The 26791-nt window shown below is 50.8% G+C and overlaps 1 protein-coding gene across 4 annotated transcripts in view; it reads left to right on the top strand.

Annotated features, from left to right (window-relative positions):
* schip1 (schwannomin interacting protein 1) overlaps window positions 1–26791 on the top strand; it is a 138072-nt gene that overhangs the window by 103700 nt on the left and 7581 nt on the right. Inside the window, exons 1-2 of one of the 4 annotated variants that reach the window (XM_029170959.3) lie at window positions 5844–6390; window positions 8855–9649. In XM_029170959.3, coding sequence (XP_029026792.1) covers window positions 6382–6390; window positions 8855–9649 — 804 coding nt within the window. In that variant the 5' untranslated portion in view covers window positions 5844–6381. Of the gene's footprint in view, window positions 1–5843; window positions 6391–6872; window positions 7479–8854; window positions 9650–18079; window positions 18410–26791 lie in introns of those variants that run through there. The other 3 variants (XM_029170958.3, XM_029170957.3, XM_029170961.3) reach the window with 3 other exon arrangements.

Here is a 26791-nt window from a genome sequence, read left to right on the forward strand (position 1 = left end):
AGTGGGTTTTTCCGCAGGTGCACCGGATCAATTCGTCTTGTTTCCGACCAACAACAGCTGCACGCGCCACTCCGGCCAGTCATTATGATCCGCATCCAGATATATGGATTCAGAGAGGTTTTCTGATTATATGACAAACCTAAACAGCATGAGTTAACAGGCCGGGCTGCAATGACCCAGTTCGCGTCTGATATTTGCCCTGCGAGTATTTTTAATAAACAAATGACACGTATAATTACACAAAGCAAATGTTGTACTAACTCGCCGCCCTCAATCTATTCACTGATTTTTCCATTACCCATGTTCTGCAGTCGTGGATTAGCTCTAATCATCACTGTTGTGTTATATAATCCACTTGTAAAAGTAGGCTATTATAATTTAAACAGCTCTAATCTGATGTCATTTCCTCCACTGTCTTGTCAATTACTTGAGAGTTTAGCTAATCTCAGCGCATAACGTCTATCCACACTGAAACGGGGAGTGGGAATATTCTCAAGGAGGGACAAACACTGGGGAAATAAGAGCGGGTGGACGGGGCGAGTGCTGTATGGCAGGTATGTAATGATGATAGGGACCATTGACTGCGTGATGGTGTCTTTATTCTTTACGAGCCCCTGTAGGAACGACGGTGTGAAATGCTAAAATCTGGAAGCCTGCAACAGTCATCATTTACTGAGTAACAGACTACAAGGTGCCACAAGGGACAGCAAGCGAAGATGCAAGATGCTTTAATGAGATACTAAACAGTTAATAATCTGCATATGTGGGACTTGATAACTGTGTGTAAATATGTGTTTAGATTAAAATAATATAAGGAAACTGGTCCTGGTGCAGGAGCAAAAGGAGAGAAAATGAGCCTATCGTCAGCGAAGGTGCTGAATGGTTTGTGTGTTTTGAGGCTGGGGGTAATTATTTTGATTTGCATGCTTTTAGGAACTGGAGAAACTATTAGATCGTCTGTTTGCCAAAAGGATATAAACAGCACTGATACTCGCCAAACGAAAACTGCTGCAATATTACAGAGAAGCCGGGACAATTTATGTAAATTAAAAAGATACGAGAAAATTATACCTCACCTCTGTTAGAGAGAGACGTCACTGAAGTACAAAGGAGATGTTAATGAAGCCCAAACAGGACTGTTTGTTGATGAGTGACTTCAGGAGTGATGATGTCTGAATGGCGATTTACTGCTTTAAGCAAATTTACTACAGTTAGTAGCAAAAACAGATGCCCGCACACAAATGAGTCCACGTCTGAAGTCTATCAACAAAGACAGAAAAATCTGGATAATTTTTCTAAGCTACTTCCAATAGAACTATTGAACATATGCAGACACAACAGACGTTTGTGACCTTTGTGACCTTTTGAACCAACAGTGTAGAGGCCCAGTCAGATTATTTCTGCTGGCTTCCTTCATGATGATTACTATAAGACCATATCTTGAGTGCGGTGCTGTAATATCTCACGTCCAGCGGTTCATTCAGGAGGGATCGATAATTAATCTGACAGGGTTTTTCCATTTGAGGGTCTCTTAGGGTCCTCATGCACGTGTGCATTGTAATATCGCAAACACAAATATAAAATTTTTTTTACAACTGGCTAACCAGACTAGCCCCGCTAATCCAGCTAACCCAGCTAGCCTCGCTAACCCGGATGTCTGTGAGGTCGAAGTGAGCCGGCTGAAGTTTATCAGCAGTGAAGCACAGGATGGGTTCAGTGCTCCTCTGCTCCAAAATAGAAGGCAGAGACGTTGGTGCAAAACTACAGAGAAATCAATTTTTACTTCTGCCTTTTTTCAGCATTTACCCCCTCATTCAGACCTTCCTGCTTTAATTCCCTCCCTAAATCAACTGGCGCTGCCTCCCCTCTCTCTTCTAGCCAATCTCTGAATGTTTAGCCGTTTATGAGAGACAGCAGGTGTGAAGCCGGCGCAAAACACCCGAGAACCGATCCAATTTGGTGTGGGCAGTAAATCGCGTGGACATCTGTGCACTGCACGACGCAGAGCTAAGCAGGGGCCAGGGTGGGTGTAACGTGAAACTGGAAGGAAGGAAGCGGAACCGAGAGTGAACGGGACCTGAAGCGTCCACGGCGTCTCGTTGTGTATGTGTGTCTGACCTGAAATTCAGCTTTGTGAGTTTCACAAAAACCGCAGACGTATCAGAAGTGTCACCATCATATAAGTGTGACGGCAGCTTCCTTTGTGATCCATCAGACGATGGGTACCTCCCCCACAGGGCGGCGCCACACCGGCCTCGTCGGACAGATTACAAACCTGGCTGACTTTTAACTACTCGGCGAGGTCCCGCCCCCTCAAGCAGCACGGAGCTCTCTGATTGGACTCCACCTTTGTCTCGTTCACAGAAAATGCTTTTTTTTCCCCATCCATTTTGTTGCGTCTAAGAGAATCCGGGCTAAATTGGACTTGATTAATCGTGATTGTCAACATTGTCATCCCTTCACTCGTAACTATAGTCTTAGAAACCATCATTTTCATCAGCACAAGCATGGATGTAATCACTCTCATGTCTGCAGCCGCTAACATTAGCAGCGTTCTCGTCCTCCTCGGCTCCTTTCGGCACAGTAATTCTCCTCCTCCTCCCCCTCAGTTATACTATTGCCTCATCCTTTATCACATTTATGGCTGTTTGCGTCCCACCCTCTCTTTCTTTATGTTTATGGCCATATGGACGTATTCTGGTCTTGTGTGTAATTGCTAGCTTGGAGTTGAGCCCTTCTGATGAATGCTAAGCTAAAGCACGGCCTTCCACTGAACAGCCCATTCGGCTTCTATAAACCAAGCTAGATTAAACAAATTTGGTAAATCTGCGCTGCACACTGGACGCCGACGTGCCTCCCATTCAAATGAATCTAATAGCTGGGAGTGCTTGTATACATACGTCGGACAAGATGCTGCTCTCACAATTCATTTCACACTTCGTTAGCAAGTGAAATTGTTGTCTGCGTTTACAGTATGAGGCGGGAGATCAATACATTACAGTCAGGTGTTAGTGCTGCAATTCAATACAGGTTTATCGCACTGTGACGACGACGCTGCAAAAACACAATCCTCCGCGTTTATGCATCACAGGCACACGAAATGCACATGTAAATGTGGACAGATGCGCGGAGGGAAACGGACAGGAACCCACGCGCTCTGCCTCGTTCCTCCTCCTCACCCGCCCCGCGATTTGAATGGAGTAAATCATCATTGTGTTCAGTGGGGGGGGGGGGATTGATAGCAAGTCTCAATAGCACGGCTGCCCATTCTATTCAGAGTGGCAGGTCAGTCGGCCAGTTAAGGGTTCGACGGCTATTGTGGCCGTCTGACATCTCTATTTATCATCACACGGTCTGCATCCTGCTGCGGCTGCACCCGAAGGCGCACGCTCCTCTGTGTGGAGCTTTATCTGCAGCAAATGCAGAGGGAACAGGGGGGGGGGGGGTCCATAGACATATAGACAACCGTCTGAGAGAGGCGCTGCTGGGTCTCTCTGTTCAGTAACAGCCGGGGAATTGACTCCACGTTGGCAAACCAGTGGGAGATGTTTAATAGAAACATTTATTTTCGCGAGGCGTTTACGTCACAACTACCTGGACTGGAGCTCGGCCCGCGTCCATCTGGAAGTCTGGTCTTGTGTCACAGCCGCGGTTCTGATGCTTCGTTCTCCGTCATCGTGTTTGGCTGCAGTCTGACTTCAAGGCCCTGAAAAGAGAGAGGGCGAGCAGGAAAAGGGGAGGGAGAGAGAGAGAGAATCCTCCAAGGTCACTTTCCGTGTCTCTGACGACGAGGAGACACTTTCAATTTCCCAACAACTGTCAGCGGCTCCCTGTTTGTTAAACGCCTGCGAGACGGAGAGACGCAGGGGAAGATGTTCCCCGACTTCCCCCGCTTTTATCTGAGGGCTATTCTTTTCTTTTTTTTTCCTGGCCTTATCTCCCAGTCAGTAATGGGCCTTGGGTGATTCCCCGCCCGATAGCTGCTGTGGATAAACTGTCGGACGGGCAGATCGAGCGCGGCTGTCCCACGCGCTGCAGCCGTGAGCCGGCTCGCGTTTCCACGCGCTGGCACATCTGGATGGAGCGCTGACCTCTCCTTGACCTGCCGCTCCCTCAGATGCGCTGGGGAAATCCAACAAGTCCTCCAGGTGTGGCGGGGAGCTTTGATGTGACACGTCGGAGACGTCTCCGTCCGGCCCGAATGCCTCTCAGCTTGTTGCTGCCGCTGGTATTGTTATGAGACAATCCGGTGATACCGTGTCAAAACGGTTTCCACAGGCTTTGATGCCGGGGCTCAGTGGAAACTTCAAACAAGGCGCATCCCACGGTGACCTAAACCGTACCAGCCTCCTGTCGACAAGTTAATTATATGCTAATTGCCTGGTGAGCATATGAACCGATTGTCGTGGCATTCTCCCCAAGATAAAACCCCTCAAAAGTAGTTTATGCCCCTTAAAGGCAATCTGTTAACTTTTCAACTCCTCATTTTATTTCACCACGGCCGATTAATGTTTGGGGAATTGGGGAGAAACGGCGGAGGGGAGCGGTGGAGGAGCCGATAAGGGACATGAAAGCGGCGGTGGGAGTGGCGGATCCACGCGGGCCCCCTGCTGCCTCCTCCCTGGGGAGATGCCCACTAGCGCTGGCGCGAGGCGAGGCTGAGCTCTTTGAAGTGCCGCCGCGCTGACGCACGAGCGGACTCCTCCGCGGTGCCCATTGCACATTCGAAGCACAGAATCCGAACACGGCCCCGCGTCTCCGTTTAGCAAACACAAATCAGCGGAGACGAGTTGTGACTCGACGAGGAATTCCTAACACGCACTTCCGAACGCTTGACTTTTCTCGCGGGAGACGCTGAACCAAACCCCGACCGTGAGTCATTGTGTGTGATGAGCGAGCTCCGGAGCGCGTTGCTCTCCTTCCGTGGACGCTCCTGGTTTATGCGTGGCTTCACTTTTTCTCCGTTGCATGTAAATTACCAGCTGCTGCGCGTGGAAACAGAATGCAACATGAAAACATCATGCCATGTTGGCGTTAACCCCTCTTCAGCTCTGACACCGCAGCTGCCATCTGTGCGTGCGCGTGCGCGTCAGCGAGACGCTTTCAAATCCGACACTCAGCAATCATACAAATGAATGGTAGTGATTAGTATTATTTATTCAGCCTATTAAATCTCTTTAGTTTACTTTTGTTTCCCGCATTCTCACATTTGAGATCGTTTTTTATGATTGTTGAGTCAATTAATAAACTAATAGCTGTAGCATTATGATAATTAAATGCAATCAGATTGACTCATCACAGTAACAGTAAACGTTATGTTGACTTTTTGTCTGCAATGTGTCGGTATATGTGTTGATTATGGATATTTGCACTCGACTGTGGGAGAGATGTGAGCTCATCTACATCTTAGAATTGGTGTAGCTTTTTCTCTTATAAATGTGTCTAAGTCATGGGGCATTTCGTGTGTAGGTGCGTGGTGATCTCTCCGCCCTTTAGTCTGGAGCTGATTTATTAGAATAACAGTCTACTTGGTGCTGATTACTAATAACTGATCAATATGTTAACTTTATTGGTTTAGAATTTGTTTTTTCGTGACGTTTTATTGTATTGTATCAATAAGCCGGTGATGTAGATGCACCTGTGCTGTGAGGCCAGTTGTGACATCAGGAAGTCCTTGACACACGAGCTTCTACATTTATGATAAAAACTAGTCTGGAATGTTTAATAATTCACTTGGATAGTCCCCCCCCCCCTCTCTCTCGCTCTCTCGCCACCATTTGCAAGGTCAGTGGGTGCAGAAGGTTGGGCTTTGAGTTGTATTCTGTCGTCGTCACTTTCTCCGCGGAGCTGCAGGCTGCGACGGAGAGACGGCTCAAACAGAGAGCAGCCGCCACAAACACGGGAGCAGCGGCGCGCCTGGTTCGCAGTTATTAGGACCTGAGTCCTGTTCCTGGGCAACACCTGAGCGATCGAGGCCGCCTGGTTGAGGGAGACCTCGCAATCGCGCGTAAAGCCACAATATAAAAGGACGCACTTTCCTCGGAGCCCGGTCATTTTCCAGCTGACGTTGCCAACTGTTGGTCGGGCATCTCTCTGCGCGCCGGGGAGGAACGGAGCGAGACGGCGCCTGACCCGCTGGGATTTCAAGACATCCATGTTATTTTTTCTATCAGGACTTCAGCCTGTGGTGGACACGCTGCTCAGAGCGATGACTGTACTGAACCCTCCACCGGCTCTCTGTAATTTCTCCGGCGCGACCAGCCCCGCCGCCGCCCGCCCTTAGAATAAACGTGCTGTGAACCAACTCAGCACCGCCACCGTTGTCTAACAGCTGGGCTTTACGCTTTACCATGTCTTGAGGCAGGAAGGAACGCTCCAAACATGATGACAGTGAGTATCGGCTCGTTTGAATCGCACTGATGTTGCACCCAGGCTACTTTTAGCTCGTCTCTCGGGTCAGCGTTTATTCACGCAGGCGCTGACTTTCATTTCGGCCGATAATAGCGCATCGAGAGGGGGTCAGCGGTCTCAGCTGTACCCGTCGCGCGTGATAATGGGGTTTTGGGCGTTTCTGTCAGCGTCGTTGCCGGGGGGGAGATCAGGTTCCTCCCGGGACTTTTTTGGGACCATTACATCATTTGAGTAGCCTACGAATGACTCTGCAAATTGAAGAAAACCAGGACCGTTTACAGCCGCCGACAGCGGCTCGTCTTAAATCCAAACCGCCACTTTAAAATAAATCCAAGTCATCATGAAGCCCGATGTAATTATGCAACTGTCACGCGTGCACGAATGCCCCGCGCGGTGCGCTCGACGCGCGTAAGGACTGGGCGTGTGCGACGGTGGCGCTCGCGAAGCGCCGAGAGAGCGGCGGAGTTGTCAGGGTAGTCTTTGACATAAATTAAACGACCTCCTCCCGACGCACGCGCCGGCTGCGGCGTGGGGTTCGGTGCAGCTGTCAATTTGCATGTATTTTGTCGTCCAAATCCAGCCTGCGCTTCGGCTAATCCCACGGAGGATCGGCTTTACGGCTCCAGCCTGCCGTCTCGCGGCACCTTCCTCTCTCTCTCTCTCTCTCTCTCTCTCTCTCTCCCCTCTCGCTTTCTCTCGCTCGCTCTTTCTCTCTCTCCCACACACACACGCACACACACCTTTAACGATCGCATTATTCTAATCGATCTCATGTGACCGCCGTGTATCGACTCGATCGTATCTGGATCGCCGCGCAAACGCCGCTCTGACCGGAACGCCGCTTCAGGACGAAGGCATCGACGGCCGAGATTCGAGGCGCGATCGCAGCCCCCCGCTCGGCTGCTACTTCGCGGACTTCTCACTTTGGAAAGGAAAAAACCCACCGGCTTCTGAATCCGGGCTTTTAATAGCACTCGCAGGGCGGCGGAGCCGGGATGACGGGCCGCTCCTCGCGCCGTAGCTACTGGTGAGCGTGTGGTGATCCAGCGCGTTTGATGAGCACGTCGGTAGGTTCTTCCCTTCGCTGTATTCACACACTCGCTAATAAAACCCAACCGAAATATGATTATTTTCCCTTTACGTAATCTATTCTCGACCACTGGGCCACACGTAGGCTGGTTGTGCTGTGTGTCCTCGGGTTCTCTCCCCTCAGATGGAAAACTACCAGGATTCCACATCAAGCAGCTGAGTGTATTGTGGTTTAGTCGACTCAGGAACATTACTCATATATTCTGGTACTGGGTGTACTTTATACGGCAGTAAAGTGATACCCACTGGAACGGGCTCTTCTGTGTGGACACCCCAGAGAACACACCCCAGTGGAAGTAGTGAGTCACCGAGGCCGTTTTTTAATAACACTGATTTAACCATGTAATGACAACTAGGCGTGATGTCGGGCCTTTTGTACTTTGCGTTCCATCGATCCGTTTCCACGACGGGGTTAGCGTTTCAGCAGCAGAGAGTGGTTTCACCGTACGCCTCTACACCGCATCAGCACTTTGTGTATCTAGCCTCCAAGGTGCTGAGTCACATTGTTTTGCCCAACCAGGATGTTTTCTGCACTGCCCCCTTTGACGCCAATGGCACAGGTGTGGTCTTTGCTTCAGTCGGACGACAGTTTCTTCCTCCTCGCCGCTCTGGAGGACACAAAGCCACTGTAAAGTCTGGTGGTTCCAAGCAGTCCTCAGCAGTCTGCATAATTAATTGGTTTTCCGGAGCAGCTCATAATGCAGGTCACGTAGGAAGGTGTCGTTAATTTCTCTTTTCCCTCAGAGAAATTTTGCCGCTCCTTGCTTTTCATTAGCTTTTAAAAGGGGTTCGAGGCTCTGTGATAGAGGTGGGAGCGGTAGCTCGGCTGGAGGAGACGCGGGTCGGAGCAGCACGAGGAGCTAATGGGCTGTCGGTCGGGGTCGGACCACGACTGCATCGGGGTGTGTTGTGTGTTGACGTGTGGGTGTCGGTTGCGCTCAGCACTCCCCCCTTTTTTGTGCCTGTGGTGCGATCCAGATGCAGCAGGGGAGGGCGGGACGTTATTGTGACACGTCCGACCCCGCGGACCCCCTCTTGAGTTGCACAAGCCCACACATATGCGCGTTCAGCATCTCCGGGGAACGCCCGGCGTGCCTGGGAGACGAGGGCACAACCGGTCAGAGACGGCGAGGCAGAATCTGCCAGAGAAAGGAAGCTCCTGCGGGACAGGAAGTGTTTTTGCGGTTGCCGGTCTCAGACCACACGACTGGTGTGACTAATCGTATTCTGCACACTTCCCCAAATTCTCTTTAAATTGTCCTTTCTTCCTTCCTCCTTCCCACGTTCGCCCCGTCTCGTGTTTTACTGGCCCTTGCTCACGCTCACGCTCTGCTCTGTGCCTTTGTCATTGCAGGATTACCGGGAGGATGGCATGGACCTGGGGAGCGACGCGTCCAGTCGCTCCAGCTCAGAGTCCAACTCCAACAAGGTCACGCCTTGCTCTCCTTCTCTTGACCTGGCCACTTTGGAAGACTACAAATCCTCCCCCTCTCTGGACCTGGTCACCTTAGAGGACTATGAGGAGGATGAGGACTACCAGGAGTATAAGAAGAAGGTGATCGAGGAGTGGGAGAGTGAATATGGAGAGGACTACACCTCCCCACAGCCTCCTGGTCAGGAGCAAGGCGGAGGAGGTGTGTTGGGGGACGACGGCCTCGACGAAGGCTACAGGAAGACAGTGAACGGTCGCAGCCTCGCTGAAGAATTCCAGGATGTAAAGACGGTCCCACCCCTTCCTGCCCCCAGCGGACGCACTGCCACCTCGGTCGCAGCCGTTCCGGAGGAGCTCAAACAGAACGGCAACCTCATTCTGCCCCGGCGCCGCCGGCCCCACTCCCCCGGTGCGCCGCAGAGGGACACGGGCACCGCCAAGCTCGGCCACCGCAACCGCGGTCAAGACAGAGGGAGCCGCGGCGGCAGTGGGGGTGGCGGGGAAGGGGGTGGAGGAGGAGGCCAAGGAGGCCACGGAGGGACGGGGGGACAGATGGGAGGTTACGGAGAGGAGGGGAGCGCGGAGGAGGAACCGCTGCCCACCATGGACTGGGCGGCACTGGAGAGACACTTGGCCGGGCTGCAGTGCCGTGAGCAGGAGAACCAGAACCTCAACCACATTCAGAACCACAACATGGGCAAAACCAACTACACCTCAGTGAGTGCGCGGCGATCTTTTCCTGTTTTTTTGCGTGTTGCCGTGTGTCGTGTGGAGCATTCAGCTGCGGGTCAAAGGTTGTCTTGCGACTCATTCCCATGCACCAGTGGGCGGCTGTAATCCAACAGATGGACCCTGGCGCTGTGAGGTCAGGTTAGTGTAAGGAAGAGGGATTAGCGGGTTAACGTAGCACTCAGCTATGTGGCCCTGCTATTAACCTGCACGTGACTGGGGTCTGCACAGCTGGACCGAGGAGGCCAGTACTGTAACTACACACGGAATACCTTTATACTGCAGATTCAAACAGTGTGGAAGCAAATTAAAAGCCATTCAAAAGCTCGACTAAAGCATTCTTGTTGTAAGTCGGGCTGTCTGCACATAATTGCTGTTTGATGTGTGTTTACGGTGGAGATTTGCTGCTGATCTAGGAGCCGTGTGTGTAAGCTAATAGTTTCAATTTTGGATGTTCTTGCTCGTGGCCTCGTTTCCACCAGTAGAGGGCAGTGTTGCATTGACATTCCAGCAGTCGGCTGCTGCAGGAGGCCGATGCCACAGCAGAAACACTTTAAACCACAGGCCGTTATGATTCACTTGGAGTCTCATGGCATCACAGTCTGAGTCTGACAGATGTTGTAGCAAAAAAAACATCTGGGAGGGGCAGAAGGAAATTATCCGCAGCCGCTGTGAGTTTGGCGCATGAAGGTAAAGGGTGGTGGGTTGTTGGACCACCAGCAGCAGGCCGCTTCTTTTTCCTCAGCGACTACGGACAATGGCTGCAGCCGTGGCCATTGTGAGCATTGTGTGTATGTTGTGTGTCTTTGTTTGTCTGTCCTGGAGGCCCCCCCTGTCTCCCCGAGGCATGTCAGGAATGCAGTGGGAGAGGTGGGGGATGAGAGCGAGGAAGGAGGGAGGAAAGGACAGGAAGATGGTATCTTTAGAGGCAAGCAGCACAGGCCCACATGGCTCGTGTGTTCGTGTCAATGTTCATTACCTGCTGTCCATCTTAAAGAGGAAGGTCACCTCCTGGTTTGTTTTAGTCTGGGGAGAGTGTGCTCCGTCTCCATCTCTCTCTCTCTCTCTCTCTCCCTCTCCCCCTCTCCCCAGGCAGCAGGCTGAGATATAATTGACCTGGGAGGAAGTAAATCTCCCAAGAGATCGCCTCTATCTACATGCAGCCTCTATCTTCTGCATGCACACACACACACACACACACACACACACACACACACACACACACACACACACACACACACACAAACACACACACATTTACTCCTCAGTGCAGACACATTCTTGGTTCCTGTGGTGTCTGACCTGTGTGTGCATAAAAGGAGGCTGGTGCAGTCGATACAGATAATCTGCTTCTAATGTAGATAAAGTTCCACAGTTCCAGCTGCTTTTCCTATTTCGGGGGGGGGGGGACTATTCTCAGAAAAACCAAAGCTCAGAATTCAATGGTCTGGGGAAGATAAAAATTTTTAGAATTAGCTGTGTAGCCCGACCTGTGCAGAGAGCAAAAGAGATAAACAGCTCATATCTTCCTTTATAGTCCAGGCGTGATCATTACAGCCTTCCATCTATTTCTGTACAGGAAATCCCATAATATGGATGATACGAGAACTAATCCATTACCAAAGGTCTGAGGTGCTGTATGTTCTGACCTTTTGCTCATTAGCTCTACTATGTATATATATGTTTGGATGTTGGATCACAAACACTCCCAGCTCTCTCCTCTGCACAACGGACCTGGATTCCTTAATTATCAAATATACAGGAGTCAGCAGACACCCGGGAGGAAAGGCAGGAGGGCCGGTGCTTTTAAAGAGCGCTTAAATATTTAGACATGCACTCCAGCGGGGCCCACTGGTGAGACTGCGCGTGTCGGCCCGTCTGAGCCGCTGCAGGGCTCCGGTGGGACGCAGACGTTCATGCCTCAGTGGAGCCTCCAGAGCGTCTGCTTTCAGGAGGACAGGACACATAATCTGTAGCGGTGGTTTCGGCCTGCACCGTCTGCATGAGGACATATTCTTAGAATGTTTGGGACCGGTACAATCAATGGTGGAGCCCGACAGGGATAAAATAAAGCGCGGCCGAGTTTGCAGCACTTTGAAAAGTTACACCTGCTCAATTTATGGCTTGAAATGATTTGAAACGCAATTAATAGCGGTATTGATTTTTGCACTCCGGTGCCTGCAGACGTGGAGATTGTGCCGCGCCTGTGCTATAAAAAGCTCTGATTCTGATTCAGAGCAGTATGTTGATGTGCAGTCGGGGGGCGTGTGGTTCCAGGGGGCTGTGATCCCCGCGTTTCGCCTGCAGGCTGTGGGTCTGGAGGAGTCATGAGAGTGAAGGGCACACTGGCCTGCTTGTAATTTGTTTCTAATGGACTCAGAGGCACGTGGCAGAGAGGGGCCCACGGGGACCTCTGGGACACGGGTAACAGTACCCCAAAGCCTCCGTTTAGCTCCGCGCCCCTCCAAGGTAAACAATAATATTATTCTCCTGCGTCTCTGTGGAGGCGAGGAAGGAGACGGGGTCGGTCGCCACGGCAGCCGTTTCCAGACCGAGACGCGTACCTGGGTCATTCCTGAGGTGCATTTTACCGCCGCTCAGTAGCTGCAGGCTGCTTCCTTTTTCAGTCAGAGTGCACACGCCCAGACTTAGTCACACAATTTAAAAACACCCCATGGGCAAGCTGTGGTTTTAGAGACGTGACCTGTGCTGAAACCCTGCTTTAAAAGTGCAGGGAGCAGTTGTGAGTTTGTTGTTTCCCTTAAAACACTGAGCACATTCTCTAACAGAAGGTAGAAATGTGTTGATGCTGCGTTGTTGAGGTACAACAACATGTGCAAAGCAGGATTATTAGAGACACTCTAGATTAGAAATGGAGAGAAACCCACCAGTTTACCTCTGTCCTCCCCCATCTACACACATACGTATCTGTTTAATAGGAAAGCGCCGCTCACGCACGTGGTATAAACAGTAAAAAGGCCAAACTTGTACCAGCGTGCAGCACTCTGGCCTCGAAAAGCACCCGAGGGCCGTGGAAAATAAAAGGACATGAATGAAGCGGACAGGGAGAGAGGAAGAGAGGACTCTGCCTCTCTCTCCACTCTGTGCTCTGTGATTATGTTCAAGTTCAGGAGTTGAGCCGAGCCCGCCGCCCTCCACTAACAACCTAACTACTACCTTCACCCAGACGGTGCCACGTAGCCGGCGAGAGGGCGAGGGTAGGAAAAAAGGAGAAATTGCAGGGTGTGCGAAGACCAGATCGTGGTCACGGCGGATATAAATAGCTAGAAACAATAAATCCTGAATGGGGGAGGAGAGCGAGCCAGAGGGAGGGAGGGAGGGTGTAGGGGGGAGAAGCTGCGTGGGAGGGGAGGAGACATACATTGGAGTGTGAATGAAGAGGCCAGTGAGGCTTAACAGGGTGGAGGACTGTGGAGCAGACAGTGGAGAACAGCAGTGTGTTATCAGGCTGTGGGTGAGGCCTCAGGGACGGGGCAGGACTCCGACCAGGTGTGCAAGGCACATGCGGAGGCTCGGGTGTCTGGTCCGGCCCCCTGAGCTCAAACACAGCCCCTCGTGTGTGTGCATGTATGTGCCGGCACCAGCTGAGACAGGCCCGGCCCTCACACACACACACACACACACACACACACACACACACACACACACACACACACACACACACACACACACACACACACACACACACACTGCCTCCGCGTGGAGTCACACACATGCTCACGCTCACCTCCAGAAGTTAAAGGATATTTTTTCTCCTCGCACGCCGGCTGTCACTGCTGTTTTTATTCCAGTGGAGGGTTTCTCAGCAGCCTAACCTTGGATTCCTCACAGCACGTTGGGCACCTAACTCAGGTAACGCTCCATGTTGTACAAACCTCCTTTAAGGTAAGGTTTGAACTTGTCCTCATCGCCGGAGGAGGCGCATTCCTGCTGTGACATGTAACGCGTCTCCTCGGGCTTCGTATGTTCGTGCAGACGGCCCTTTGTTCGCTTTCGTCTGTTGAAGAGAGACTCTATCTTCAAACGCGGACAGCGTTTAAATGAGCCGCACACCTGTTTTGAATGTTCCTTCACCTTGAGCTGCAGGGACGCGGTCAGATGAGATCCGAGCCCCACGACGAACTCGCGTGTGATCTCAATGCCGCCTGCCTGCAGGAAAACACAGCACAAAGGTGAAGGAAACAAAGCACAGGCCGTGTTTACACAGTTGAGATTGTGGCAGCTGGCGTCGAGCGCTTCTTTAGCGCGTGGAGCAGAAGCCAAGCGCTGGAACAAGCTGCCTTAAATGGGTAAACTCTGGATCCACGTGACTGAGCAGTCGGTCGCTCACACTCAGCAGCGGACGCTCCACTGACCCAAACACTGTGAAAGGGAGTGAGTCCGGCACTGTTCTCTTATCTGACTGTCAAATTACAGCTTCGTTACTTTATTCTTTACATCCGAACCCCAAGAACCGACTCTGACACGCGCGGTTCTCGTGATCAGACTAATGAACACGTACACAGTGGGTGACGGAGTCTGAACTGCAAACTCAACATATTGTTTGGCTGAAACGAACACACCCTTCCTCTGATTTAGTCGTCCGTGATTCACGCAGGAGCAAGATAAAATGAATGACAAAGTGCACTAAGTCGTTCTACAGTTCAGCGGTTCATCGTCATAAAGCGTCTGATTGGCTCATGTCTCTGCTCCCTCTCTTCTTCTTCCCACTTCCTGCTAATTGTCCTTTTCCGTGAGCTGTCAGCCTAATGTTCTCACACAGCCAAAATACAGCATGAGACCGACCCCCCCCCCCCGTGCCTGGCCCTCCCCTCTCCACCCCATGAAAGCGATGGAGGAGGGCAGGCAGTGAGTGGCAGCGCGTGCTGTGGAGGAAATGGGGATTTATGCAGCAGCGAAAGAGCTGGCCTCTAATGTTATAGCTCCGTGTTAGTCCTCGCTGTGCCCCGGCTACAGCAGAGCCACATACACGTTCCCAAACACACACCGGCTTTATAACGGCAAGAAAGGCAGAAGCCAGGTTTACTGCAACGAGGCCACAAAAAAAGGGAAGAACAGCTGAGAGCTGAGAATGAAAAAGAGGGTTTATGTTTCCCAAGTAGTGAAGGGTTTCACTGTCACCGCCGCCGTGTTCTATCAAAAAGATAAGGCTTGAGTCACACACACACATACACACACACACACACACACACACACACACATACACACATCCTTGTACTTCCATGGAAGTGAGGTCCTCTAGTGACATGATGCCTCCCCTACGTCTAACCTTTGCTCTAATCTGAACTAAACCTCAATTCTAACTTCAGCTCTAAAGTCACATCTTGACCCTCAAACAGGCCTTCAAAGGTGAGGACCAGCCAAAATGTCCTTACTTTGTCAAAATTTCATCACTAGTACGAAAATACGCTTTTGAGTTCTCACCTAAATGCAAGTACAAGTACACACACACACTCAGCACAACGCCTTGAGTGTGTGTGTGTGTGTGAATGTGTTCATTTAGGTGGAGCTGAAACTTGAAAGTGCCTCTTTCTTTTCTGCAGCTAATTATAGTGTGTGTGTGTGTGTGTGTGTGTGTGTGTGTGTGTGTGTGTGTGTGTGTGTGTGTGTGTGTGTGTGTGTGTGTGTGTGTGTGTGTGTGTGTGTAGCGGGGGTGTTTATACCAGGCTAAAAATACAAGGCATGCTAAAGTCACGTCTACACACAGAATTGGTCATGTAGTTCCAAACGCAGTGTTACATAAGCTGTTAGTGCGTGTTTGCGTGCGTGCGTGCGTGCGTGCGTGCGTGCGTGCGTGCGTGCGTGCGTGCGTGCGTGCGTGCGTGTGCTGGATCACGCTGTGCATGTTGCCAGGTCATGCAGAGCTTCATCTGTTGGTGTAGCACACACAGGCACGTAGTCATGTCTCAATAATAATCATTCCATCAGACAAAGCAGGGCCACAAATATACAGTTAATGACTTTGTCTCTTCCTATGCTTGTGTAAGTTACCTTAATAGTCTAAATCCTAAATCCTCCTCCTTATGATGTTAACATGATGAAGAGGACTTCATCAGAATCCACAGAGCTCTCTCTGGATCTGTGTTTTCTTTTATAATAATAGTAATGATTTATATATTTTTGGTTTTTCTCCATCAATCATCATTTGGAGGCCGCAGTCAGATGTCTTTATGTCCTGAGAAATTATCACATATTAATCAGTTGATTCATATTATACATATTAAACTGCCGTCGGTTCCTCTCTCTACGCTTTCATAATTTCCTTTTTTAAACTTGTAGTCAAGACAACCGAAGCAAACGGACCCAGTCTGTCTCACCTACTTATTATTCACTGTGACTCACATCTCCTCTCCTAAAACACTGTGTAATAGCTGGTCAGTTAATCATTTACGCAGTTGGTCCAAACATTGCTTGTAAGACATGTGAAGCTAATGCAACCACAGCCCGGTGGTCGCAGCTCAGCCCTTTCCTCCACATATAGTCCTCATTAGAACAAGCCCTTGTGACTGATCGTAAGAACGTGGAACACACACACGCACACACACGCACACACGCACACACACGCTAGCGCATGCACTCGCTGGCCTTCCACATCAGTTCCTCCCTGTCAGAGGGAGCTCATTACCGCCAGAATCTGGCCCTCACACTGAGCCAACCTGCTTTGCTATGCAGTGTGTGTGTGTGTGTGTGTGTGTGTGTGTTTTTTTTTAACGCCGGCACAAAATGTCAGCGCGCTAAAAGCATCTGCGCTCCCGTCCTCCTGCTGAGACAGAGAGGGAGGCAGCAAAGGAGGAGAGGGAAGGAGGAGGAAGATGCAGGAAAGCGGTGAGAAGGATGTAAATGTAGTTACACTGAAAGGCCAGAGAAGGGGGGGGGGCTGTTTGTCAGGGGAAGGGAGGAGGCCTCGCAGCATGACCGACAATCATGTATTTTCCATGAGCCGTGCAGAGCGTCACCGGCTTTACTGCACCGCCGTGTTGTTCCCTCTGTCATCAGTGGCGTATGATTAGGGATTCATTATTTCTGTTTGCATCTATAAATATCCGGTTAAATACACAGAGCGCCGCACGAGAGCTGTTTCGAGGTGTGGGATGAGAGGAGGGAGACGAGGACGAGAGCATCACGCCCTCACACACATAGCGGCGCTCTCCCCTGCTTCACGTCGGCATAAATGATCTACTACTGTTGAAATTTGGCTTCAAAACATCAGCTTAGCTCCACTTGCTCATTAACGGCGTGTCGCGCGATAAGAGACGCGCTGACGCCCCTCTGCAGCGGAAGGCGAAGGCGCCCGGCCCCGTCCTCCACCTGCGCTGTAACTCAGACCGTAACCTTGACGACCGCGTGAAGGTCAGCGGGAGCTGTCTCCAGCCTGACTGATCACAGATGTTGGGGGAATCACAGATGTGGGACATCAAAGGGCAAAAAGCACTGACAGTTTGCAGAGAAGATCCTTTTGTGAAGCTGCTTCACAGTCCGTTACTCGGTGCCTTCATCTGAGTCTAGCTTGGGCGGGATCGGATTCATGCCCAGCGCTAGTGTGACAGAGCGGGCTCCGTTCCAGCCTGCACCAGCCTGAGACCGCGCGGCAGCTGGCGATGAGCAGGCCTGAGCGAAGAGGCCAGAACAGGGAGCCCATCGATCCACTTCCAGGTCATTAAACGCAGGAGTGGTCTTATCGGGAAGAGCGGCGTCACCCAGCAGAGATCGATACGGAATAGAGAGATCTGGCGTAAGAGGAAGGGCGAGCTAACGCGTGGATGGAGCGAACGGAGGCTGAAATAGATTCACGAGTTAAGACGTCAGTCTTCGGTTTGTTGTGTAAAGATATAATAAAATGCAGCACTATTATACAGAAACCGCAGAAAACAATGTTAGAGGTGAGGATGAGGAGCAGAGAGTTGGAGAAGGCAGAGATTATCTGACCTGCCTGTGGATTATAGAGCGGCCATCTGCCCCGATGGGATTATAATCCTACAAAGGGAACAGGGGGAGGCTGTGCAGCAGCAACTACAAAGCACCGTGAAGCAGTTGAGAAGCAGGAGTCTGACTAAATAATACAAAACAGTGAGCAGGACTTGTTCAATTCTCGCAGCACAGACAGGGATTAGGTCTGTAAGTGACGCTGCGTCTGCCTGCTCCCCTCACTCTGTCTGGCATCACTCGGCAGCGGAACGCCATCCCGACCCTGACCCTCGCCCCCCCCCCCCCTCCCGTTCCCACCATCCCCTCTCCTCACCAGCTCTGCCTGCACTCAGACCAGCAGCTCCTCCCCCGTATCAGTGCAAAGCAGACAGAGAAAGGAGACCAGGAATGTGCTGCTTTCCACCGCTCCCCTCCCTCCCTCCCCGTCTCTCTCTCTCTCTCTCTCTCTCTCGCTCGCTCGCTCGTTCTCACACCCCTCCTCCAGCCTCTCGCTCTGTCAGCTCTGGGGAAGCACGGCGCAGACTCTGCCCGTCTCTCCTGACAAACCGACAAACCCGGAAAACAAGTCGAAAAAGAGCGAAACACAGCGTAAGCAGAGGAGGAACTAATAGACAAGGAATTGATTTTTTGTCTGGATCAAGTACTGGGAGGGATCCCTGCTCTCCGCGCGGCCCCGCGCCCCCTGGAATACCGCTGCAGGGCTGGGAGTCGTATCCCAGTCCCGCTTGTGTTCCCCCACTGAGCCGGCTCTGCTCTAGGATGCTGTGAAGGATGGTCCACCAGGAAAACTGTTCCTACCAGGTAGTTTCACTGAGTTCAACGACAGCACGCTCATCGCTGTGTTTTTATTCATTTCAGCCGCCTGGCATTTTGACAGGCACGAGATGATTTGTTGCTTTTGCTGTTTTGCTCGCGTGGATCTCAGGTCTTCCCTTCAGGCTAGAAAAACAGTGGTTTTAAGTTGAAAGTGGGACGCGGTTGCACATGTGTGTGACTCCAGAGACTCAGACCTGTGCAGAACTGTCTCCTCTGTTACATGACTGTGTTGTGCAGCGGACGGCTGGTTGCTAAGAGAACACTTGACTCCAGGGAATAATGTCAGGCTTCCTCCCCACCGCCTCCTCATCCAGCCTCATCAGTCCATGTGGAGGAGGCATGAGGTGTGCAGCTTTCCAGTGTCACGACTGAAGTGACGTGCGAACGTAGTCTAGAGTCGAGTTCCATGTTGAACATGCATGTAATTAAGTGTATGGTACAGAAAACAGAGATAAAAGGAATTCAAATGTGAACGGCTGCTTGGAGGTGTGCGTGTGTGTGTGCGTGTGTGTGTGTGTGTGTGTGTGTGTGTGTGTGTGTGTGTGTGTGTGTGTGTGTGTGTGTGTGTGTGTGTGTGACAGCAGTGTCCCACTTTATTCAATTTGTCAGGAATGAAGCCGTCGTGATTAAAAGGAAGCAGTACTTCACAGCTGTTACATCTGATTTTCTATAAGCAGCCGTGGCTCAGAGGAAACTCTGCAATGCAGCGTAGATGGAGAGCAGGAGGGAGCGGAGAGGTAGATGAAAGGCAGGCGACATGAGCTGAATATGCCGGAGGAGGAAAGATGGGAATTCTTTGATGGGATGGAGCGAGTGTAGAAGCAAAGGGAGCGATGAGACGGGAACAGAAGGGCTGGGCCTGGTGGGTGCACACAGTTCTGTTCCAATGCGCAACATGAAACTTGAGACTTGAGAATCTAAAAGTCCGTCTCCTGTCGGAACATTTTCCTTTGGGTTTAAATGGCGGCGGTTCCGTCGAATGCGCGTGCATTCAGCTGTGATCAGTCTCGCATTAACAGCTGTTTTCATGCGCTACTTTGGTCAACATCTGTCAGAGTGAGTCACACCATGGGATTATGCCGAGAAAAGGACGATTTCGTGAATTCTCCTGTGATTTGGGAATGAACCCTGCCACCAGGTCGGCCCTCGTCTGCAGCGTCACCTGATGATGGTGACTGATGAACAGGAGTCATCGCACTCATCCCGCTTCCACGCACTGTCAGGAGGCTCCATTTGTGCCTGTGTGGGTGAGTGAGGCGTTGCGTAACAGGATAAGTATTTCCTGCCATGTTTGCTGGTAGATAAACGCTGGATGGAAGGAAAAGAGCAGCAGATAAGGGGAGAAAAGCGGCGCTGAAGGGACGGCGGAGACGGGAGATGAGAGACGGAGATTAAACCGTAACGGGGGATGTATTGACAACACGGCTGAGCAAAGAGGAGGGTGTGACGGGTACAAAGAGGGAGGGTGATTTAGACGATGGAGAATATAACAAGACGCCCAAAATGGGAAAGAAAGTTCGAGAAGTCAAACGATATGAGGTCTTAATTTTTAAAGCAAGCCGCGAATCGGAGAAGAATGATGTTGCGAAGCAGAACACAGGGTCCAGGCTCTGATAACAGCAACTCTCTGGAGGCCCCTCAATTAGACTGGTAACCTGGCAACCAGCAGGCAGACAGCGCCCCTCACACACACACACACACACACACACACACACACACACACAGGGATGGAAGGAAGCAAAGGGCAACGGGGAAAAGAATAAAAGCGAGCGTGTGAACAAGGGGTCTGTTGAGGAAATAAAATGGAGCGGGATGAAAATAAGCAAGTGGGGAAAAGGGGGTTTTGTCTGTGTCTTTCCTGGGCCCTGGATGTGTTTACGTCTCGTCTCCCTCCACATTTAAGGTGTGGCCCTGCTGTCGCTGCTGCTAATGGTTCAGGGCTCAGGAGAACAGACAGGAGACACGCAGTGACTGTCCCTCCTGTTGGCGTAGCCCATAATGTTGGAGGCCAGCTCCCACTTAACACCAGAACACATTAGACAATGAGGTCAGAGGTCGACCCTGGCAGAAACAATAGAGAGCGTTCGGTCCACAGTCAACCGCCACCATCCTCCAAGAGGCAAATATTACAAGAACAGCCTCCTGCGTCCCAGCGCTCGACTTCGTTCCGTTAAGTGCTTAAGTGAGCTGAGAGCTTCCGCTGTGTTCTCTCGAGGCCGAGCTCTCCGCGCGTCGTGCTGTTGTCAGAGATCCGTGGAAGTCCATAAATCTCACTGTGCCACGTCGCTGTCAGCAGCACCGCGACGCCTCACGTCCGCCTCGGGAGCCTCGTTTGTGCCACAGCGTGTGTGTTTTTGCAGCGTTCATCAGTGTGTATCAGCTGCCGTTGTTGGACCGGAGCGATGACTGTACGGCAGAGCTCCAGTGTCAGTGTAACAGAATATGAGGTGTGGCCTCATGAATTATAGATGAGGAGCAGCAGAACAGTGGACACGACAGACTGATCGATAACGGCCGACAGCCAATGGAACTACTGAGAATATCAGCTAACCCAGTTTTAGAGGAGGACTTCAAAGAGGGATTTTTAATTTTAGTTTCCTGTTGTATCATAGCTGAAGCATGTGTCACACTCTGCTTATTACTACCAAGAACTAAAACTGTATCATCAGATGTGAAAGAGGCAGAGGAAGAGACTGTGATGTAATGTTTGGTGATGTTGTCTGATCCCATAGTTTCTACGTGGATCACAGAGCTTTTTCTTTTTCTGTCTCACGCCTCTACTGTGCATCAGGCCTCGTTTGCATCCAGTGAGCGGAGTTTGCCTGTGAAATCGTCCCTTCTTTCGCACGCTGGCCTGTGTGTGAGCTGGCCGACGGCCCGGTGGGCCGCCCCGTGCCCCTTTGGCAGCCCAATTTGTTAGGAACACAGAGCGTAGAGATTCTCTCCACGTTGCTATGGCAGCGGCCCCCGTTCTTCTCCTCCTGTGTCCAAACTCCGATCAGATCTGGCGCCCGAGGCGCGAGTGTGTGCCGGTAAATGTGACAGTATCACACAGGCGCACACGTAGACGGCGGTGGAGGAATGGTGTTTTCAGATTGGGAGCCTCTAAACAAACGTTGGAGGGGGACTGATAAAGCAGTGCGTCACACACACACACACACACACACACACACACCAGCGCCACCGGCCTTGGATCCCAGTCTTACAGGAGGTGCCAGGAACCTTCTCTCCCACAGTCACCCTCTGTTCACTTGGAACAATAAGGCATTCTATGTGTGTGTCTGCCTGTGGTCGCCTTTGTGTGTATGTGTGTGCATGTGTGTGTGTGTGTGACCCAACAGTCAGGCCATCGTCTGCACCAGAGGAACTCACACTGGCACCTTAATGTTAAGTTAGTGTTACCTGCTTCTTGCGTTTACATCACCTTCAGCCTCCTCTGGCATTCAAATCAGCGGTGACCTCACTGTAGCTGTGAAGTCAGCCTCAGTAATGAACCAGCGGGGCTGACTCTGCCCCACCCTGTGTGTGTGTGTGTGTGTGTGTGTGTGTGTGTGTGTGTGTGTGTGTGTGTGTGTGTGTGTGTGTGTGTGTGTGTGTGTGTGTGTGTGTGTGAGTGTTGTACCCGGTAGCACCAGCCCCGTGTCACTAAAGTCAGGTGACAGCCAGGCGATTTGCTGTATTCTACCCATAATCCTCAGGGATCAGAACTCAATCAAACACACTTCCTACTTTTTTTTAGCCCTGTGTGTATGGTGGTGTGTGTGTGGGGGGGGGGGGGTCATGCCCTTTGATGTTGTCATGCAAATACTTTATTCCCCAACTAGCTCCATCTCCTTTTTCCTCGTGCTGTTCTCGTCTGTACTGTCTTTTTTCTGCTCTCCAGAGGAACAGATGAATGTGACTCATGCTCAACATTTGGTGTTCTCTCCTCCCTCTCTCATCCCTCTCTCCTCATTCGTCGTCCACCCTTTTGTCCTTGGCTGGCTATTTTATTTCTGATCGGAGATCCCTCCCGTTAGAGTTTGGTATGATTCTTCCAGCTTGATGGTTAAAACACATGACCTTTAATGAGCTTTCACATGGTTTAGTATTTATTTACTTTTATTTTTCCAGTATGTGTTAAACTAAATAAAGCCTGTAATAAAAAGTATTAATGCATAATGCTGGAAAATTAGACAAGATTAGACAGTTCCTATTCATAACTAAACAGTTTTTTTGTTTTAAATTGTTTTAAAATCCCTTCACATTTTCAAGCCCATGTCATTAACTTGTCACATTCATGTTCTAGTTCTGTGGGTGTGAAATATGAGTTTATGTAACGTCGATCCTTGTAATGGGTAACAGGTTGTTTGTGTGTGTGTGTGTGTGTGTGTGTGTGTGTGTGTGTGTGTGTGTGTGTGTGTGTGTGTGTGTGTGTGTGTGTGTGTGTGTGTGTGTGTGTGCAGGGTGATTCTGCTGCCATATGTGGATATAATGTTCTGTCTGGGCGGCTATGACAAATATATGAGTCACGGGTCGATAGCGTCTCACAAAGATGAGATCATTTCACACCATGGAGAGCTCAGATTGAAAATGTAAGGCACTGACACAAGGAACAATGTGTGTGTGTATGTGTGTGTGACTAATGGCCCATTGTGCTCCGTCAGAGTTTATTTAGCTGGCCAGCGCTGTTGGCTTTGGAGTCCAGCCTGGGCAGTATTTTTACCTTAGCAGGAAGGCAGCTGGCTGCATCACGACACCCTGCATTCATTTTGCTCACCGGCTGATCTACAGAATCTCCTTCTTCACAAGGAGACACAAAACTGCTAAGCTTTTCAAGACTTAGGATGAAAAACTGTGCGTGTGAAAAGAGTCCCCGGCTACAGACAGAACACTTCCACTGCCGTAAACACACACTCTGTAAACATCCCTTTGCTGAGGTGTCTCTTTCCAAAGTGGCGGTGAGCAGCTGCGGTTCTCACATCAGGGTGCGAAGACAGAACAGACAAACAGACCAGCGTGGGCTTCTCCCTTTTCCAAGGTGGTGGGGGGGTCTAAAGGGGCCTTACCCCTGAGCGGAGCCTGTGAGGGAGGCACGAAACCCACGGAGGGAGAAAGGTTAACGCGAGCCAGCCCCATGTTGGAGAAAGACCGGTCGTCTGCTTCCATGTCAGATCATGGCAGGAGGGACAGGTTGGGATTCAATGCGTTTTGACTGCTGAGCCTCAGCAGCCGGTGGAGACTAACCCGCTCACCGGGGAGTAGGAAGGAAAAGACACGGGTGAGAGCGGGATGAGGGATGCTGTGGACGGATGTGCTGTAGGGGATGATATCATCAGCCAAGCAGCCAGCCTTTACCTGAATGATGCCTACAAGGAGGTAAGGCCCCCTGCTGTGTTTGCACATACAGACGCCATCTTTACTGGACTCTGGATCTCAGTCCAGCTCCAGGTCGTCTGAAGCGGGCCGCACGGAACCGGGGCGTGGTTGGGTTCATCACGCAGCCGCTGTGTCATCGTTAGAGCGAAACAAACAATGAATGAGCCTTTAAGGAACTATATTTAATTTAGGATTAACCCTCTGTTCACGTTTATTATGCTAAGCTAAACTAAGCTGAGGTGTTTCTTCAGTGTATGTGGTAGAAGTGTCGATTTGTAGCTGCTGTAAAGGATCAAATGAGCTGATTGCTCCATATTCCTTCCTTTTGTGGGTTTTTGTGATAGGAGCTAAAGCCGAGCCTGATGTAATGCTTGGAGTCTGGGTATTAAAGTGCTTAGATATTTGGGGCAAAGCTGTGACATAATGGTGCGTGTAACCAGGCTTTTATCCGTGAGAGTGTTTTATTCTCTGGAAGGAAAAAAAGCAGATTCCTCCTTCAAATCTTTTTCCCACAAATCCCTAGTCTGGCCTTTTTGCAGACGAAAGCTCAAATGTCACTGGGAGACCTATTGTCCTGCCTAAACCCACTTCATGCTTCACATTTCTCCTTGCTCCCTTTGTCATAACCCCCCCCCCCTTTATCCCTCTATCTTTTATCCCACCACGACCCTCCCCCTCTCTGCATACGCTCGTGTACAGCCTCCTACCGTTCTCGTTCTCTTGCGGCCTGAGTGGCAGGAACAGCGTTGCACTGACCTGGCGCTGAACTGCATGAAAGGTCAGAGGTCATCTCTCTTATCTGGAATGGAATGCTGCACTGCACAGGTCTCAGATAGCACAAGGAGGTGGTTTTACACCCAGTTATGTGAATGGTAGATATTATACTCAAAGTATAAAAAAAGTTGGAAACAGTGACAAATGAGCAGCCTGATAGTAAAACTCTGAACTTTGTGAACTGGGACGATGCAGCACAGTCAAAACACACGAGCCGGGGTGGCCTTGTGTCTGTTTGTGGGGCCGTTCACTGTCAGACCTTGGGATCATGTTAGAATGAAGCCGTCTCACATACAGATACCTCAAACAGTCAGTGTGTGTGCGTGCGTGCGTGTGTGTGCGTGTGTGTGTGTGTGTGTGTGTGTGTGTGTGTGTGTGTGTGTGTGTGTGTGTGTGTGCGTGCGTGTGTGTGTGTGTGTGTGCGTGCGTGCGTGTGCATGTGTGCGTGTGTGTGTGAACAGTGGCTTCTTGTCTCTAACAAGGGAGCGAGGTCTTGTTTGGTGAAAGGCCTCCTTTGTTCAAAATGATTGAGAGTCCTTGTGGAGGAACCAAGGAGAAAAGGTGGAAGAAATATTAATGGACGATGGAGTCGTGTATATAAAAGTGATTTCCTTTTAGAGGATTCTTTAGATTAGATGCAGTAAGGAGGCAAGTGAAGCAGCCTGAAGTCAGACAAGCACACAATTGTTCAGCGTAACACCAACTTTGAGCATTTATACACGTCTTCGCGCTTCGTTAGCACACATAATTAAATTCATCTCCTTCCTCCAAAATAGATTTCCGAGGAAGATTTGAGGGCTCAGAGCGAGCGGCCCGCCGCCCAACGCCGGCGCTAAATGACCCTCCAGGCCCACAGATAAACGGTTGGAGGAGAAAATGTCTTCATCAATGAGGGGTGTTCAACGGAGGAAATTGCTCGGTGAATTTGAGGAAAAACACAAATTAGCCCAATTGCGTCCCCTCCCAATCTAATTTGAACAGCGAGGCGCCGGCGCTCAAGGCCAGGAAATGAAGGAGGCGGCCGTGGCTGTCGCTCCCGCGCCCTCGCTGAGATGGATTGGAAAATTATCCAATAAAACACGCAGGAGGTCACAATAACGTCTCACTGGTGACAGTCAGAGTGAGTGGAGCCGCTCGGCCATCGTCTCGCCAGCGATGGAGGCTCATGTAGAGATGAGGCAGCAGCTGATAACAACCGGCACGGTGATTAAAGGAGGAGAGGAGGGTTCTGTATTTACCGCCCTCTCAGCGCCTCCGGCCTGGGTTCCACACCTTTTGTAAGTGCTTTATGGGGCTGCTGTTAATGCTGTTTAGCCACACGCAGCCCACCCAGGATCACATACAATGCAGACGCGCCGTAAAAGCGCGTTTGTATCGGAGGAACGCAGGCCACAGGCGCAGGAGCAACAGCCGTGGGGTTTTTCTCAGTTACTGTGAGAATGAAAAGTTAATGAATCGATTAGAAATGGGAATCAGCTGTTATTAGTTAGTTCACGGTCACTTTCGCAGGCCAAAGTACACTGTTTAAACATATCAGCGCAGGAAAATAAACCAATTCTGACATTCTGTAAACTAAATAATTAGTCGGTTAATTGAGGAGAAAAATCCGCAGACTAAGTTGCCAGTGGCAGAGGGAGAATTACTTTTAAATGACTTCAGCAGCAGATGCTGCGTGTTGCGCCTCATAGAGTTGAACAGCTCTCATCTCTGATCATGGGGCATGAGATGTAAAATGCTCGATGCACAGAAATCTTTATGGCTTCCGGGTTTGTTTTTTTTTTTGCTTTTGTTCAAACTGTGCTGTGCACGATGCGATCGCTGGCTCATCATTTGCTCCTGCTCGTCCCCAGTTCAAGGTGTTTGGTTGTGTGTTTGGAGCGACGGCCCTGGTGGGTTCTTCACAGCTGACAGCCCTCAGTGGCCGAGCCGCTGCTTTGGAGCCCATTGACTGACAGCGGGTCGGCCGCGTTGGATGACGGGTGCACGTGCTGGACCTGCACAGGCTGCTGCAACAGCGAGTTGACAATCATGTTGTGTTCAATGTGACTCCAACACGCACACAGAGCCAGGTTCCTTCCTCTCTGCGCCAGCGTGCATGCGTGCGTGCGCCAAGGGCGTTTAGTGGGCTCTCGTGTGGAGTGGGATTATGTTAATCTGTCCTCGGTGGAGGAACTCTCACTGACGCCCGCACATTATTGTCAGGGACGAGATGAGGAGAGAGGGAAGGAGCCGAGA

This window comes from Betta splendens, chromosome 13, assembly GCF_900634795.4.
Source record: "Betta splendens chromosome 13, fBetSpl5.4, whole genome shotgun sequence".
NCBI lineage: Eukaryota > Metazoa > Chordata > Actinopteri > Anabantiformes > Osphronemidae > Betta > Betta splendens.